General features: G+C 38.2%; 1 protein-coding gene across 1 annotated transcript in view; it reads right to left on the bottom strand.

The window, feature by feature from the left end:
- LOC126458231 (BMP-binding endothelial regulator protein) overlaps positions 1 to 14,896 on the bottom strand; it is a 711,827-nt gene that overhangs the window by 4,077 nt on the left and 692,854 nt on the right. The window contains exon 12 of the mRNA XM_050095129.1: positions 7,429 to 7,679. Coding sequence (XP_049951086.1) covers positions 7,499 to 7,679 — 181 coding nt within the window. The 3' untranslated portion in view covers positions 7,429 to 7,498. The remainder of the gene's footprint in view (positions 1 to 7,428; positions 7,680 to 14,896) is intronic.

The following is a 14,896-nucleotide window of genomic DNA, read 5'->3' on the forward strand; positions in this document are numbered from 1 at the left end:
GCTGTCAGTTCCATAAAACTTGAGTTTACTAAGAGTAACACGATCTACACAATCAAATGTCTTGAAAAGACCACAAAAAATATCAACTTTCAATATATTGTTATTTAAGGGCTGCACTATTTGATGAGTGAATGTATGAATAGCATTCTCAGTCGAGCAGCCCTTCTGGAATCCAAACTGTGATGTTCTAAGTAAATTGCTTCCACTTAAGTGTGTGACTACTCTTGAGTACATTACTTTTTCAGATATTTTTGGAAAAGACATCAGTAAGGAAATGGCTCAATAATTGTTTAAGTCTGTCTTGTCGACTTTCTTATGCAGTGGTTTAAGAATTGCATATTTTAACCTGCCTGGAAAAATTCCCTGTGCCAGTAACGCATTGCGTATATCCCTAAGGACATTACTTATCAAGTTGAAACAAGTTTTCAGAATTCTGTTTGAAATTGTGTCAACCTCACATGTGCTTTTGTTTATTAGAATTTTTAGAATTGCATTAATTTCACTGAAGGACATTGGTGCTACTTCCAGTTGCTTAAAGTTTTGTGAAATGGTGTTTTTAATATATTCTCTTGCTTCTCCAAGTGAACCATTTAATCCTGTATTTGCTGTTAAATTTATAAAGTGATTGTTAAAAGTACTTCTAACTTGTGAATTATCAGTCACAACATTGTCATTTAGTTTAATTGTTATGGAATCAGGTTTTTGTGACTAGATCTGTTCTTGAAATTGTTGACACAAATTAAGAAGGAAGGTGAGGAGATTAGTGTTTTATGCTGTACTAGTGACAAGAGAAAGAGCACAAGTTCTGATTAATTACGAATAGAGAAGTATATTGATGACATCCTTTTCAAGGAACCATTCAGTGTTTTATGCCCTACTAGTGAGAAGAGAGAGTACAAGCTGTGATTAATTAAGAATGGTGAAGTATATCGATATCATCGTTATCGAGGAACCATCCCAGTATTTTCTCTTAGTGATTTAGGGAAACCACGAAAAACCAAGTTGAATGGCCAATAGGGATCTGAAGCCCTTTCCGCACAAATGTGAGACCATTTTCTTAACAACTGCATAACTGTGTTTGGTTTGAGACAGTTCAGGCAGCCAACATGGACCAATCAATTGAAAACCCAGAACTCCTTATCTCAAATGTTCAAAATACTTGCTTTTTTTTACTCAGTACATGTTTCTTATTGATCTTTGTAACAGTAAAACGTGCCACATACACTAACAAAGAAGTTGAAGTGTTTGGCAGTGGATATATGCATAAACAAGAAGTCAGGACTGTGCCTCAGCTTTCAAACTTGCATTCTTGGGGAAGCATTAACGTGTATACATAGATGTCTGTGATTCAGCTCACATGTGCTCTCACACAAGCAAACAATGTGAGGGTGGGTTTTCAGTCAGGTGATTACATGTGGCTGGATTTAGGTGAAGAATTTTCCAGGACATATAATTTTCCAGGACACGTAATGTATATCCAGAGGACATGTGGCCTGTAATTGACAAAGTGTCAAGATGATCACTCTACTAGCAGAAGACTGCAGGTTAGTTCCCCATTCACACCCCAGATAGGGGCTGCCAAAAGGGAAGTTGACCATGAAAAATAGATTCAATGACAAACGAAAGGGTAACATTCTATGAGTTGGGGTATGGAATGCCAGAAGTTTGATATGGTAGGAAAGCTACAAAATATGAAAAGAGAAATGCTAAGGCTCAATCTATATATAATGGAGTTAGTGAAGTGAAATGAATTTCTGATCCGATGAATATAGGATAACATCAACAGCACAGAAATTGATATAATGGGAGCAGTGTTTGTTTTGAATAGGAAGCTAGGGCAGAGAGGGAGTTACTGTGACTGTTCAGTGATATGTTTTTTCTCTTCAGAATTGACAGCAAGCTGATGCTAACAACACTAGTTTAGGTATACATGCCGACATCACAAGCAGAACCTGGAGAGAGAAATAAAGTGTATGATATTGAACAGGTAATTCAGCATGTAAAGAGAGGTGAAAATTTGATAATCACATTCACATATGTGAATATAATATGCATTTTCATAAAAAAGAAAGGTTGGCCCTCAGTTTTAAAGAATATAACACCAGATCTAATTTTGTGCTTAGTTTTATGTATGTAATTGATTTTAAAATTTATTTTGACTATTCCTAGTTAGTATCTTTTGTTATAGGGTGAAAACAGTAATTGTTTTGTAACTTAAATTCTATTGTTGATGTATAAACAAATATAAATCCTGTACTAATTATAAACATTTGCAAGACAAATTACTAGTAATCTTAAAGTGTCTATTTGGCTCTATTCTAAAACATGTTAGCAAAGCCAGCCCTTAATTAGTTCCATAGTAATTAACAGCTTTATCAAAAGTATTGTTTGCATAACTATATTTATTAATTTCATGATTTAAACAAATAATTTGGCCTAACTCTCAGTGGAGAAGAAAGTGTTAAAAAGACGCAATCTTTCGATGTATTCAGTTACTCGAATGAGTTAAGTTTTAATTGTAATTTCTGTATATTTAACTTTAAACAATGTGTAGTTTCAGTACCTATTATTGTGATGATATATAAGGGCCCGATTTTTGGTCATGAGACAGTCAGTCCATGGCCGAGTTTCAGACGAGGAACCTGTGTTGGTTAGAATGACAACAATGCATAAACTTAACAGTAAAATAAGTGTTACACCAATAGGCTGTGTGTTAAAGCAATGACAGTGACCGTTCAATTTATTTGAAGGACTGTGAACTATGTGGTTATATTTTTACTGCTCGTAGATGTTCAACAGAAAACTATTGTAGCAGTATGTGGAGGGTTTGCCTGAAAACTATTAACGAGGCTTATGGAAAGTTTAAACAGTAGTGCACTGGCCATACATATATAACTGTGTGTTATTGGGGGGGGGGGGGGGGGGGGGGGGTTGTGCAAAGTGAAAGTAAACTACGGTGAAATGCAGATGTGTACCTGTCGACTACATTATTTACAGTAGTCAGTGTCCAATTTACAAACCCCATTTTTCGGCCAGTGTAGCAACGCAGTACGTTGACACCGAGGACAACAAACGAAGAATTAAAAAGCAGGCGGAACTGCTACAAAGTATACATGGAAAAGGCTCAGAGATGTGGGAAAATTCCAACTGGTTCACATCACGGTCAGACAGAGAGTTCAAAAGAGATATTGGATTTTAAGACATACCCAGAAGCAGATTATAGGCTCAGATCACAATTCAATAATGATGAAGAGAAGACTGTTGTTGAAGACAATTGTATTGAAGAATCACCGTGGAAGGTAGTGCAATAGTGAAGTACTGAAGATGTGAATACTGTGATAAGGCAGGCAGTTCAGTTGAAGAGAAGTGGACATATGTAAAAAGAGCTAGCACTGAAGGTGGAAAGAAAACAGCGGGTAATGGAAAGGTAACTGCAAAGAAACCATGGATAATAGAAGAAATGCTTCAGTTGATCAACGAAAGGAGGACATACAAAACTGTTCACGGAAATTCAAGAATACAGAAATACACATCAGTTAGGAATTAAATTAACAGAAAGGACATGGAAGCTAAGGCAAAATAGCTGTATGAAAAATGTGAGGGAACCAAAAAAGGGATGACTGTCAGAAGGACAGACTCACAAGGAACTGCTTGAGTGCGAGGTCTCAAGTTCAGTATTTAGCATGGTTCATTTGAAAGTGTTGTGTTAACAATTACAACAAGAAAAATATTAGGTGCTTATGACATAACATTTGCATAAGGAGAGCAACAGAAAATGAGTGTCCGGGAGGTGCTGTGATCAACCTTCTATGAGATGTATGTATTATACTTCACAAAATGGACGTTGCTGATATTGAAGAAATGTTCAAAACAAACCATTAACTTGCACCACGAACGCCAAATGAAAAATGGCATGCTACATTGATCACAAAGATTTACACCATCAAGATTGAAAGTGAACTCCTTGGGAGTTACGAACAGTGCAGGACGTTCAGCAAGGCATCCACTCTTAAACAACACATATAGAATCTTATTGATGTAACAGGGTGATGAGAACTGGTGGAATGTGATGGAATGCACTAAATGTGAAACAATCTGTTGTGGACCTTATCGTAAAACTAGCTATCCTATATTGCATAGCTACAGATAGCATGATAATTGTTTTATATGTATGGAAAAAACAAATATCCAGAGGCTGAATTTATCTAGTGGTTCCAGGTGGCATGAATTGCAATGCCACACAGTTTTTAGGAGGGATAGTTTCTTCTAAACGAGAATAATTTTTATATGCACACCAGGGATCTGGCAAAAGCAAGTTATTTTGATCAACTATTGGCCATAAGCAGTGCTCGTACCATAGTCGTAGTTTTCTTACACCCATTTCCCCATGCTTGCTGTGATGTAAGTATTCCCTACCTGCTTTGCAAGATCTCACACACGAGACAGAATCGTAGAGGGCAAAGCACATCCAACTTCTTGCAGCTCAGTAAATGACTTTTCAGCCAGTTTGCCATCTGGATTAACAGTCAGCATAATTGGGTGTGAATTCTTTAAGGCAGTGGCATTAGTTGATCTTGATACAACTCTCTTGGTACCTCTAGTTTCCAGGGTTCCTTTCACATGCATTTTCTCATCGAATCCTGACTTCCTTACTGAACAATGAGATAAGTTTGTTCATCTCATCTTCAAATTTTCAGGTAGATTCTGTAGTTTTCTGTGCATTGTCAAATTGATGTATTGTTTGAAATTTCACTACCTTACGTCTTCAAATTCTCTTGTACTGTTTGAAGTTATGCAACCATCCTCTGCATCCCTTGAAATCACTGTAATATGCCATGTTCAATTTCATGTGCATAACCTAATATGTCACTATTGTGCACATCCTGTAAATTGCATCGGGTATCATTGAAACATGCAAACACCAGTTTTTGTAACAAGTGTGCCTTGTCCTCCCTTGAAGGTCTGTAGTCTTTCTTATGCACTACATGCTAGTATTGCTGTTGACTAATTCAAGATCTGTTCATACAGCAATTGTTTTTATACTATGCTGTGGATGATATTCCATGTGTGTAAGTATGTTTACACCCACTTCTTGGACAACGATTGTCCTTTACTACATTTCACTGGAGACAGGATTTGTGGTTCCCTGTCTGACAAGGATGAGAACTACATGGCTCGACACCTGCTTCAGTGCCACTTTCACTTGTTAAGCTGTAGATTAATTCAAGATCTGTTCATACAGTAATTGTTTTTTTACTATGCTGTGGATGATATTCCATGTGTGTAAGTATGTTTACACCCACTTCTTGGACAACGATTGTCCTTTACTACGTTTCACTGGAGACAGGATTTGTGGTCCCTGTCTGACAAGGATGAGAACTACATGGCTCGACACCTGCTTCAGTGCCACTTTCACTTGTTAAGCATATATCGTCCTCATTGTACTCCACATATTTACTGTCTGCACAATCAAGCACATGCAACACCACACATTCCACTGGCTCATTCTCCATAATCACTAATATTTCATCTGCCATTTTTTTCTCAGTTGCTTTGTTTATTGTTGCCATTTCCCTGCTTTGTACAACACCACTACCACTCTAGCTCTGTTGTGAGTTACACTGACTGAGCACTTCAAGTATGCTTCATAGCCTCATGCTGTTCTCACCATTGGATATCTCTAGTCCCAGCCCCTGTTACCATTAGAAGCCAACATTGTGATAACATGGTAGGCAATAAGTGGGGTGCTGAAGGCCATAAACGCCCGGCCTCTGTGGCCGAGTGGTTCTAGGCACTTCAGTCTAGAACCGCACAGCTGCTGTGGTCGCAGGTTTGAATTCTGCCTCAAGCATCGATGTGTGTGATGTCCTTAGGTTAGTTAGGTTTAAGTAGTTCTAAGTTCTAGGGGACTGATGACCTCAGATGTTAAGTCCCATAGTGCTCAGAGCCATTTGAACCATTCGAATGCCGTAAATGTTATTGGCCTATTGTGACCTCACCCTAAAAGAGTTCCTTGTCAGCATATAAAAAAGTAAAAACAACTTCAGCACAAGTTGTTTAAAATTTTGAGAAAAATGGGAGTAAGCTATAGGGAAAGGTGGTAATATACAATATGTACAAAAATCAAGAGGGAATAATAAGATTGGAAGACAAAGAATAAAGAGCTCAGACAAAAAATGGCATAAGACAGGGATTCAGTTTTTACCCCTATTGTTCAGGGTTGTACATCAAAGAAGGAATGAGTGAAATGAAATAAATGTTCAAGAGTGGGATTAAAATTCAGGGTGAAAAGACGTCAGTGGTAAGATCCTGATGACATTGCTGTCATCAGTGAAGAAGAATTGCAGGATATGTTGAATTGAATGAATAGTCTAACAGTAAAGAATATAGATTAAGAGCAAACTGAAGTAAGATAAAAGTAATGAGGAGTAGCAGAAGTGAGAACAGCGAGGAAGTTATCATCATAATTAGTGATACAAAATAGATGAAGTTAAGGAATTCTGCTACCTTGGAAGCAAAATAACCCAAGACAGACAAAGCAAGGATAACATAAAAAGCAGACTATCACAGGCAAAAAAGGCATTCCTGGCCAAGAGAAGCCTACTAGTATCCTTAATTTGAGGAAGAAATTTCTGAGAATGTACATTTGGAGCACAGCATTGAATGGTCATGAATTGTGGACTGTGGTAAAAACAGAACAGAAGACTATTGAAGCATTTGAGAGTGATGCTATAGAAGAATGTCAAAAATTAGGTGGGCTGATAAGATAAAGAAGGAGATGGTCTCCGCAGAATTGGCGAGAAAGGAGCATATGAAAAACAATGACAAGTAGAAGGGACAGGATAAGACACTTGTTGAGACATTAGGGAGATTAGATGAGTAGATTGAGAAAAATAAATTATGGCACAGTGTCATTAAAACAAGGGATTGGTTGACAGAATATATCCTGAGCTGTGAGGGGCCATCAGTTTGGCAATGGAGGGAAGCGAAGGGGAGGAGGGAGGGGGATTATGGATGCAGACCAAGGCTCAAGTGCAGTAAGTAGATTAAAATGGATGTAGATTGTGGTGATTATGCAGAGATAATGAGATATACACAGGGTAGTTCAGTGTGAGGAGCTGCATCAAAACAGTCTTTCGACTGAAGACCAGAACAACAACAATATATGGTTTCTGAGAACAGATGTTTCCTGGATTTAATTCTAATTTAACAGAGAGTAAAGTTGTAACTGTGTCACCTTTAGGCATAATAAGCAAAGGCAACTCACTCATTGATGTAGAGAGCAGTTTTGTTTGGTGGCTTTTAAAACTGATCCAGTCAGACTGATCAACATAAGTTTCTCAGTCCTTTAAGTTAAATAATTATTCTTTCTTACAGCTTAAGAAATTAGGGTAAAAAACTGCAGTGCACGAAAATGACATCTCTTACCTGACTTTCTGACAGATGTCCAATGATGTGCCATTTGTTGTCAGCAGGAGGGTGCTGAGAAGATGAGTGACTATTGCAGCTTACGTAATGGAGGCCTCTTGCGAGGTGATGCCCAGAAGCTGAGACACCTTGATGCTTTTCTCCATTTGTGAACACGTACGCCTAGCCTCTGGCACTCGTGGGCGTAAGCCATGAAAGATTCACAGTGACATCGGCCAGTTGGACATTCACACATGTCCACTATGCAAGCCCTGTACAAATACAGCCACAAATCACTATAGGTAACAAACTAGCAGATATCATGATATTTAAAAGACATGAGGTAGTGGAAGGCTTACAATAGATCAGTACATTTACACTTCTGATAATCTGCTTTGTTATGTGAGGTAACCACTTTGAGATGACAGTGCTGTCAGCTTGTGTTCTGGAAATGAATTAGCTTTTTGTGGTGGACCCAGTGAGTAACTGGCTAGAGAAAATCTTGCCACTGAAAATACCTGCACTACCAGCAAAGGAAATCCAAAAGAAAGAAATAGTTTATGAAAATAGGACAAAAAAGCGAGCAGGAAGGAATGAAATATGTCAGTGAGAGGAAATTAAGTCACAAAGAAGAGTAGTGGAAATCTATGTGTACTAAGCTCTTGAGCATTATCTTGACAAGGAGTTTTGGTACAGAGTGCTGTTACCTGTAGATGAATGACAGCAAAGCTGTAAGCATATCCACACTGGAACAGCTATCTGTAGAGCTTTTTCGACATTGTGTTTTAGAGTTGTTCTGTAGAGTTAAGTAATTTGAATACAGTGATATAGCAATCTGCATAGTTCCTGGAAGTGCTGTAACAAGTGTTTTCTTAGGTAAATTTCAGTGCTTCCTAGAGAAACTTCAGAAAGAGGGTAAGAAAAAAGTGGCAATCACAGCAGACTTTGACTTTAATTTGTTAGTTGAAAGCACAAAATTTTGTGATTTAAATCAGAAATCTATTTCCAAGTTAATTTTTTATGCAAATAAGTACTGCTTAGACCTAGGTATTATGGATCAGTCTGCTCTGTTTATTGAGCTCCCAAAAGAAGGCAAACTGAAGCCTCCAGAAATGTACATAAAAAGGAATTTCAGCAAAAGTAATGTGGGTATTTTCCACAATAATCTTAAGAATTGTAAGCAAGCCCGTAGACCACCGTTGTTCAAGCACCATAAACTATGACAAGTTATTGATTTGTTTGTAGATGTATTTAATGAATCTTTCCCCACCTAGTTTTCAGAAAAAGAAAGTAAGGAGTAAACTTAGTGGATTACACCAGAAATAAAAACTGCTAGTGCCAGAAAGAAACAGCTCCACAGTGAGTTAAAATCAAAGAGAAATCCTGGTTTTGTTATTTACGTTTAAATGCTATAATGCTGTGTTGAAGAAAGTAGTTGTGCAACTAAAAAATTCCAAATAATACATTCAACCACCAACATAAAAAAACACAAAATCATTGTGGTCAGTTGTTCAGTTAGAATTAGAAGCCAAAATCAAAAGATACTGAAAATTAGATTTGGAAATGATATTATAGTAAACCCTTTTCATTTGTCAAGTTGTTTCAATGTATTCTTTTTAAATGTAGTGAGATCAGTTGCAAATATGGAAGACTATCAAGACAAGATAAATGTGATAAGCTCTGAGAACATACAGGACACATATTTTGAATAATTTGAGAAAAGCATCTAAAGGGATGTGGAAAATGAAATGATGTCTTTAAAAACAAAACCTCATCTGTGTGGGATGAAACATGGGTGGTGTGAAACATTCACAACTGTAATCAAGACCATGTATTATACTATTTCACAACCACCATCAGTTGTTATAAAACAAACTGTTGAGTAAGGATGTTTTCCAAATGCATTGAAATGTGACAGGATAAAACCATTATTCAAAAATGGATCGACAGAAGATATATAAATTACCATCCGATCTCTCTTCTGCTGGTCTTCTCTAATGTGTTTGAAAAGATTGCAGCAAACCAGTTCAAAAATTTCTTACTATAAATGACATATTATAAAAAACTGTGGTTTTCAGCAGGGGAAAAGCACTGTAAATGCTGTCAATGAGTTTACTCAAAAAATGTGCTCTACATTAGATATGGGTAGAAAGGTCACAATAATGTTCTCTGATTCAGCAAACCTCTCTTCTTCTCTACAAATTATAGATATATGGTATCAACAACACAGCTTTACAGCGGTTCAACTCTTATATACTTAACAGAGAGGAAACAAAGAGTAATTATAACTTCAAATTCAAGCAATTACTCTTCAAATTGGAAAAGAATTTTCCAAAAAGTGCCACAAGGTGTGTCTGTTCTTTTTCTACACAAAGGACCTACTACTTGGTATTGATGTTCATTCAGTTTTATTTACTAATGGTGCATCAGTTCTAATGGAAAATGAGATGTCTGCAAGAAATCCAGAAAGTGTCAAAAATACTTTACAAAAACTTGAATCTTGGTTCCATCAAAACAGACTAAAACTAAATGTAACTAAAACTGAAATGATGCAGTTTGAAGCTAAATCATTAGAATGGAATAAAAAAACCATGTAAAGTTCTTAGGCTTAAATCTGAATAAAAATTTAAATTGGAAAGTATACCTAGATTACTAAACAAATAAACTGAACAGCTGGGTATTTGCAATGTGTGTTTTGTCGGACGTCCACCTCCATATCTGAATGGCCAGTGCGGCTGACTGCTGTGTAGAGAGTCCAGGTTCGTCGTCCAGTACTGCCAGGAGTTTTTCCTTGATGGGAGGACTGGAACGGGGTGCAATCAGCCTCACGATGTGAATTGAGGACCTACTTGACTGAGTAGTAGTGGCTCCAGGTCACAAAAACTGACAACAGCCAGAAGAATGGTGTTTTCAACCCACGACCATCCACACTGCATCCAGTAATACTATTGCCAGAGGATGACATGGTGATCAGATGGTACCAGTGGGCCCTCCAGGACCATGGACGGAGTTAACATTTACATACGAACCAGAAAGATCTGCTATTTTGAGTCAGTTATTTGTTGTGCCATAATCTTATGTGGCAATCCAGCAAATGTCACAAGGGTGCTAGTATTACATCAGATGGTGCCAGTGGGCCCTCCAGGACCATGGATGCAGTTAACATTTACATATGAACCAGAACAATCTGCTACTTTGAGTCAGTTATTTTTTGTGGCATAAACTTATGTGGCAATCCAGCAAATGTCACACGGGTCCTAGTAATACAAAAGCAAATAATTAGGATCACGTGTGTTGCCAAACAAAGGGTATCCTGTTGACCAATTGAAAAAAAAGAGAAAGAAAGAAATTAAAAATCCTCTCTATTCCCTTCCTTTACATATTTGAAGTGTTGTTGTTCTTCCATAGAAATCAACATATGCTAGACATTTTACATTTCTACCACAAGTACAGAACTTGTCAAAGAGAAAATTTTAAACTTCTGATGCACTGTTCAAAGCTCGATGTCAAACACCAGAGTATATGCGGTTAAAAATTTACAATAAAATTAAAAGCAGTAATATATTTCCAGGACAGATAGAAATTCAGCATCATTTGTAATGTCATCTGTCTTTTTGATTGCATTGCAGATCTAGATCTCAACTGACAGTGCAGCTATAATTAGTGCGTTATAAGTAGACATGTAGACTGAGTGTAATTGTAATGACACATATTCCAACCTACCTCAGGCACATGCAAGCATTAGTCCAACTTCAGTCTGCATGTCTACTTATAACACACTGATTATAGCTGTACTGTCAGTTGAGATCTAAATATGCAATCAAAAAGACAAAAGACATTATGACCAATGCCGATCATCTTTTGTGTCCTGGGTTACATCATGGTTGTGGAGCACAACCATCCCCTTGGAATCGAACATGGTAATATATATAACATGAAACCTAGTTCACTTAAAAGATTGCTCTTTATTCTTCTGGTGGAAAAATGTTATTATTCTATTGAAGAATTCTTTGAGGACAGTTTCACAGTTTGTATCACGGATTTACATATTTTATTATTGGAAAGTATAGTACGTCTTTGTATAGCAGTGTCTCAGAAACATACAGGGTGTTTCAAAAATGACCGGTATATTTGAAACGGCAATAAAAACTAAACGAGCAGCGATAGAAATACACCATTTGTTGCAATATGCTTGGGACAACAGTACATTTTCAGGCGGACAAACTTTCGAAATTACAGTAGTTACAATTTTCAACAACAGATGGGGCTGCAAGTGATGTGAAAGATATAGAAGACAACGCAGTCTGTGGGTGCGCCATTCTGTACGTCGTCTTTCTGCTGTAAGCGTGTGCTGTTCACAACGTGCAAGTGTGCTGTAGACAACATGGTTTATTCCTTAGAACAGAGGATTTTTCTGGTGTTGGAATTCCACCGCCTAGAACACAGTGTTGTTGCAACAAGACGAAGTTTTCAACGGAGGTTTAATGTAACCAAAGGACCGAAATGCGATACAATAAAGGATCTGTTTGAAAAATTTCAACGGACTGGGAACGTGACGGATGAACGTGCTGGAAAGGTAGGGCGACCGCATACGGCAACCACAGAGGGCAATGCGCAGCTAGTGCAGCAGGTGATCCAACAGCGGCCTCGGGTTTCCGTTCGCCGTGTTGCAGCTGCGGTCCAAATGATGCCAACGTCCACCTATCGTCTCATGCGCCAGAGTTTACACCTCTATCCATACAAAATTCAAACGCGGCAACCCCTCAGCGCCGCTACCATTGCTGCACGAGAGACATTTGCTAACGATATAGTGTACAGGATTGATGACGGCGATATGCATGTGGGCAGCATTTGGTTTACTGACGAAGCTTATTTTTACCTGGACGGCTTCGTCAATAAACAGAACTGGTGCATATGGGGAACCGAAAAGCCCCATGTTGCAGTCCCATCCTCCCTGCATCCTCAAAAAGTACTGGTCTGGCCCGCCATTTCTTCCAAAGGAATAATTGGCCCATTTTTCAGATCCGAAACGATTACTGCATCACGCTATCTGGACATTCTTCGTGAATTTGTGGCGGTACAAACTGCCTTAGACGACACTGCGAACACCTCGTGGTTTATGCAAGATGGTGCCCGGCCACATCGCATGGCCGACGTCTTTAATTTCCTGAATGAATATTTCGATGATCGTGTGATTGCTTTGGGCTATCCGAAACATACAGGAGGCGGCGTGGATTGGCCTCCCTATTCGCCAGACATGAACCCCCGTGACTTCTTTCTGTGGGGACACTTGAAAGACCAGGTGTACCGCCAGAATCCAGAAACAATTGAACAGCTGAAGCAGTACATCTCATCTGCATGTGAAGCCATTCCGCCAGACACGTTGTCAAAGGTTTCGGGTAATTTCATTCAGAGACTAGGCCATATTATTGCTACGCATGGTGGATATGTGGAAAATATCGTACTATAGAGTTTCCCAGACTGCAGCACCATCTGTTGTTGAAAATTGTAACTACTGTAATTTCGAAAGTTTGTCCGCCTGAAAATGTACTGTTGTCCCAAGCATATTGCAACAAACGGTGTATTTCTATCACTGCTGGTTTAGTTTTTATTGCCGTTTCAAATATACCGGTCATTTTTTAAACACCCTGTATATAGAACAATGTAAATTTTTATATTTCTCTAAAAAATATTTTTGTTGTAATCCTTGACATGTCTCCTATACATAAAATCAAATGTTTGGAAAATTGTATGTAAGGAGATGAACAAATCACTTTTCAGTGATGCAGGGCAACAGATTGGTGCATGAAATTACGTTTTCCTATTTATTTTTTGGGGATACTGAGACTACTATTGGCAATATAACAAATGATGGATTGCTACTCACCACATAGCAGAGATACGGAGTTGCAGACAGGTACAACAAAGACTACAAAATATGTAAGCTTTCCACCACAAGGCCTTCTTCTGAAATGGACAACACACACACACACACACACACACATATATATATCCATCCGCACATATACCAATGGATGTGTGTGTGTGTGTGTGTGTGTGTGTGTGTGTGTGTGCGCGCGCGAGTGTATACCTGTCCCTTTTTCCCCCTAAGGTAAGTCTTTCCACTCCCGGGATTGGAATGACTCCTTACCCTCTCCCTTAAAACCAACATCCTTTCGTCTTTCCCTCTCCTTCCCTCTAACCTGACAAAGCAATCGTGGGTTGCGAAAGCTTGATATTTGTGTGTGTGTGTGTTTTTTATTGTGTCTATCTACCAGCGCTTTCCCATTTGGTAAGTCACAGCATCTTTTTTAATGTATATATATTCACACAAAGACAGCTCACACATACATGACTTTCTGGATTTTGCACTGTTTGAGAACACTATTGACCTATATCTTCCTAATGGGGCTGTTGAAGACTTGGTTCTTTAGTCATAGATCCTCTTGCTACTATTTATATGTAGCTTTTGTAACATTACTAGGTTTAACGTCATTTCATTATAGGTGGCCTAGGCAATAACCTACATTTAATAGAGATCTCTAACAAATTGTGAGATGAGAACTAGAGAATAATCCAGTTATTGCAAGATAGCTTCACTTAATGCCCTCTCTACACAAAATTATAAGGGTTAGTCATGTAAAAATTACATTTATAGGGGGAATGACTGTGTTGATTATTTCAGCCTGTGAAAGTCTCACACTTGTTTCTGAAGTATATAAGATATTAGGACAATTGTCCAACTCAGTTTAATGACGAAATTTAGCGACAATAGCATATACAAATAGATAAATTTTTTTCCCAAGGTAAGTATGGCACTTTCAGTTAAAACATGTTGAAAATATTAGGGATGAATATTGATACAATGTTTCGTAAGATCTATTCATCACAAAATTAAAAGAGACAGAGAGATAAAGCATACAAAATAACAATAAACACACATTCTATTTCTGATAACGATATGAATATGGCACTGCTCAATGTAAATTGTATCAACTCAGTTTCCACTTTTCCAGATAAGACTGAAATAAAAAATTATGCTGCAGTAGTGCTGCACAGCGTTCATAATCTATGAAGTGCATATACTGGATATAAATAATGTAGGAGTGAAGGAAACAACTCACTGAATAGCAGAAGCATTGAATCATTGGCAGACACACATAAAAGCATGAAACTTTGCTAGCTCTTGGACAGATCCTATATTGAATAGCTTGTGCATGTGTGTGCCTGCGTGCTTGCTCCCCCCCCCCCCCCCCCCCCTACCACACACACACATACACACACCGAGGTCCAGTTTAGGCTGTAATTATTGCATGGCAGGAAAACTTGGTAGACATGCTAATGTGTCAATGCAGAACCAATCTACACTGGAGAAACTGTTGGTTCCAGTAGGTTCCACCAGGTGAAAATCTGCTGCTGTGCACTGGTATGGCATCAATATTGTCATTTGACAAGCCATAACATGAGTGAACAGTGTGGCTATTGAGAG

The sequence above is a fragment of the Schistocerca serialis genome, chromosome 2 (assembly GCF_023864345.2).
Source record: "Schistocerca serialis cubense isolate TAMUIC-IGC-003099 chromosome 2, iqSchSeri2.2, whole genome shotgun sequence".
Taxonomy (NCBI): Eukaryota; Metazoa; Arthropoda; class Insecta; order Orthoptera; family Acrididae; genus Schistocerca; species Schistocerca serialis.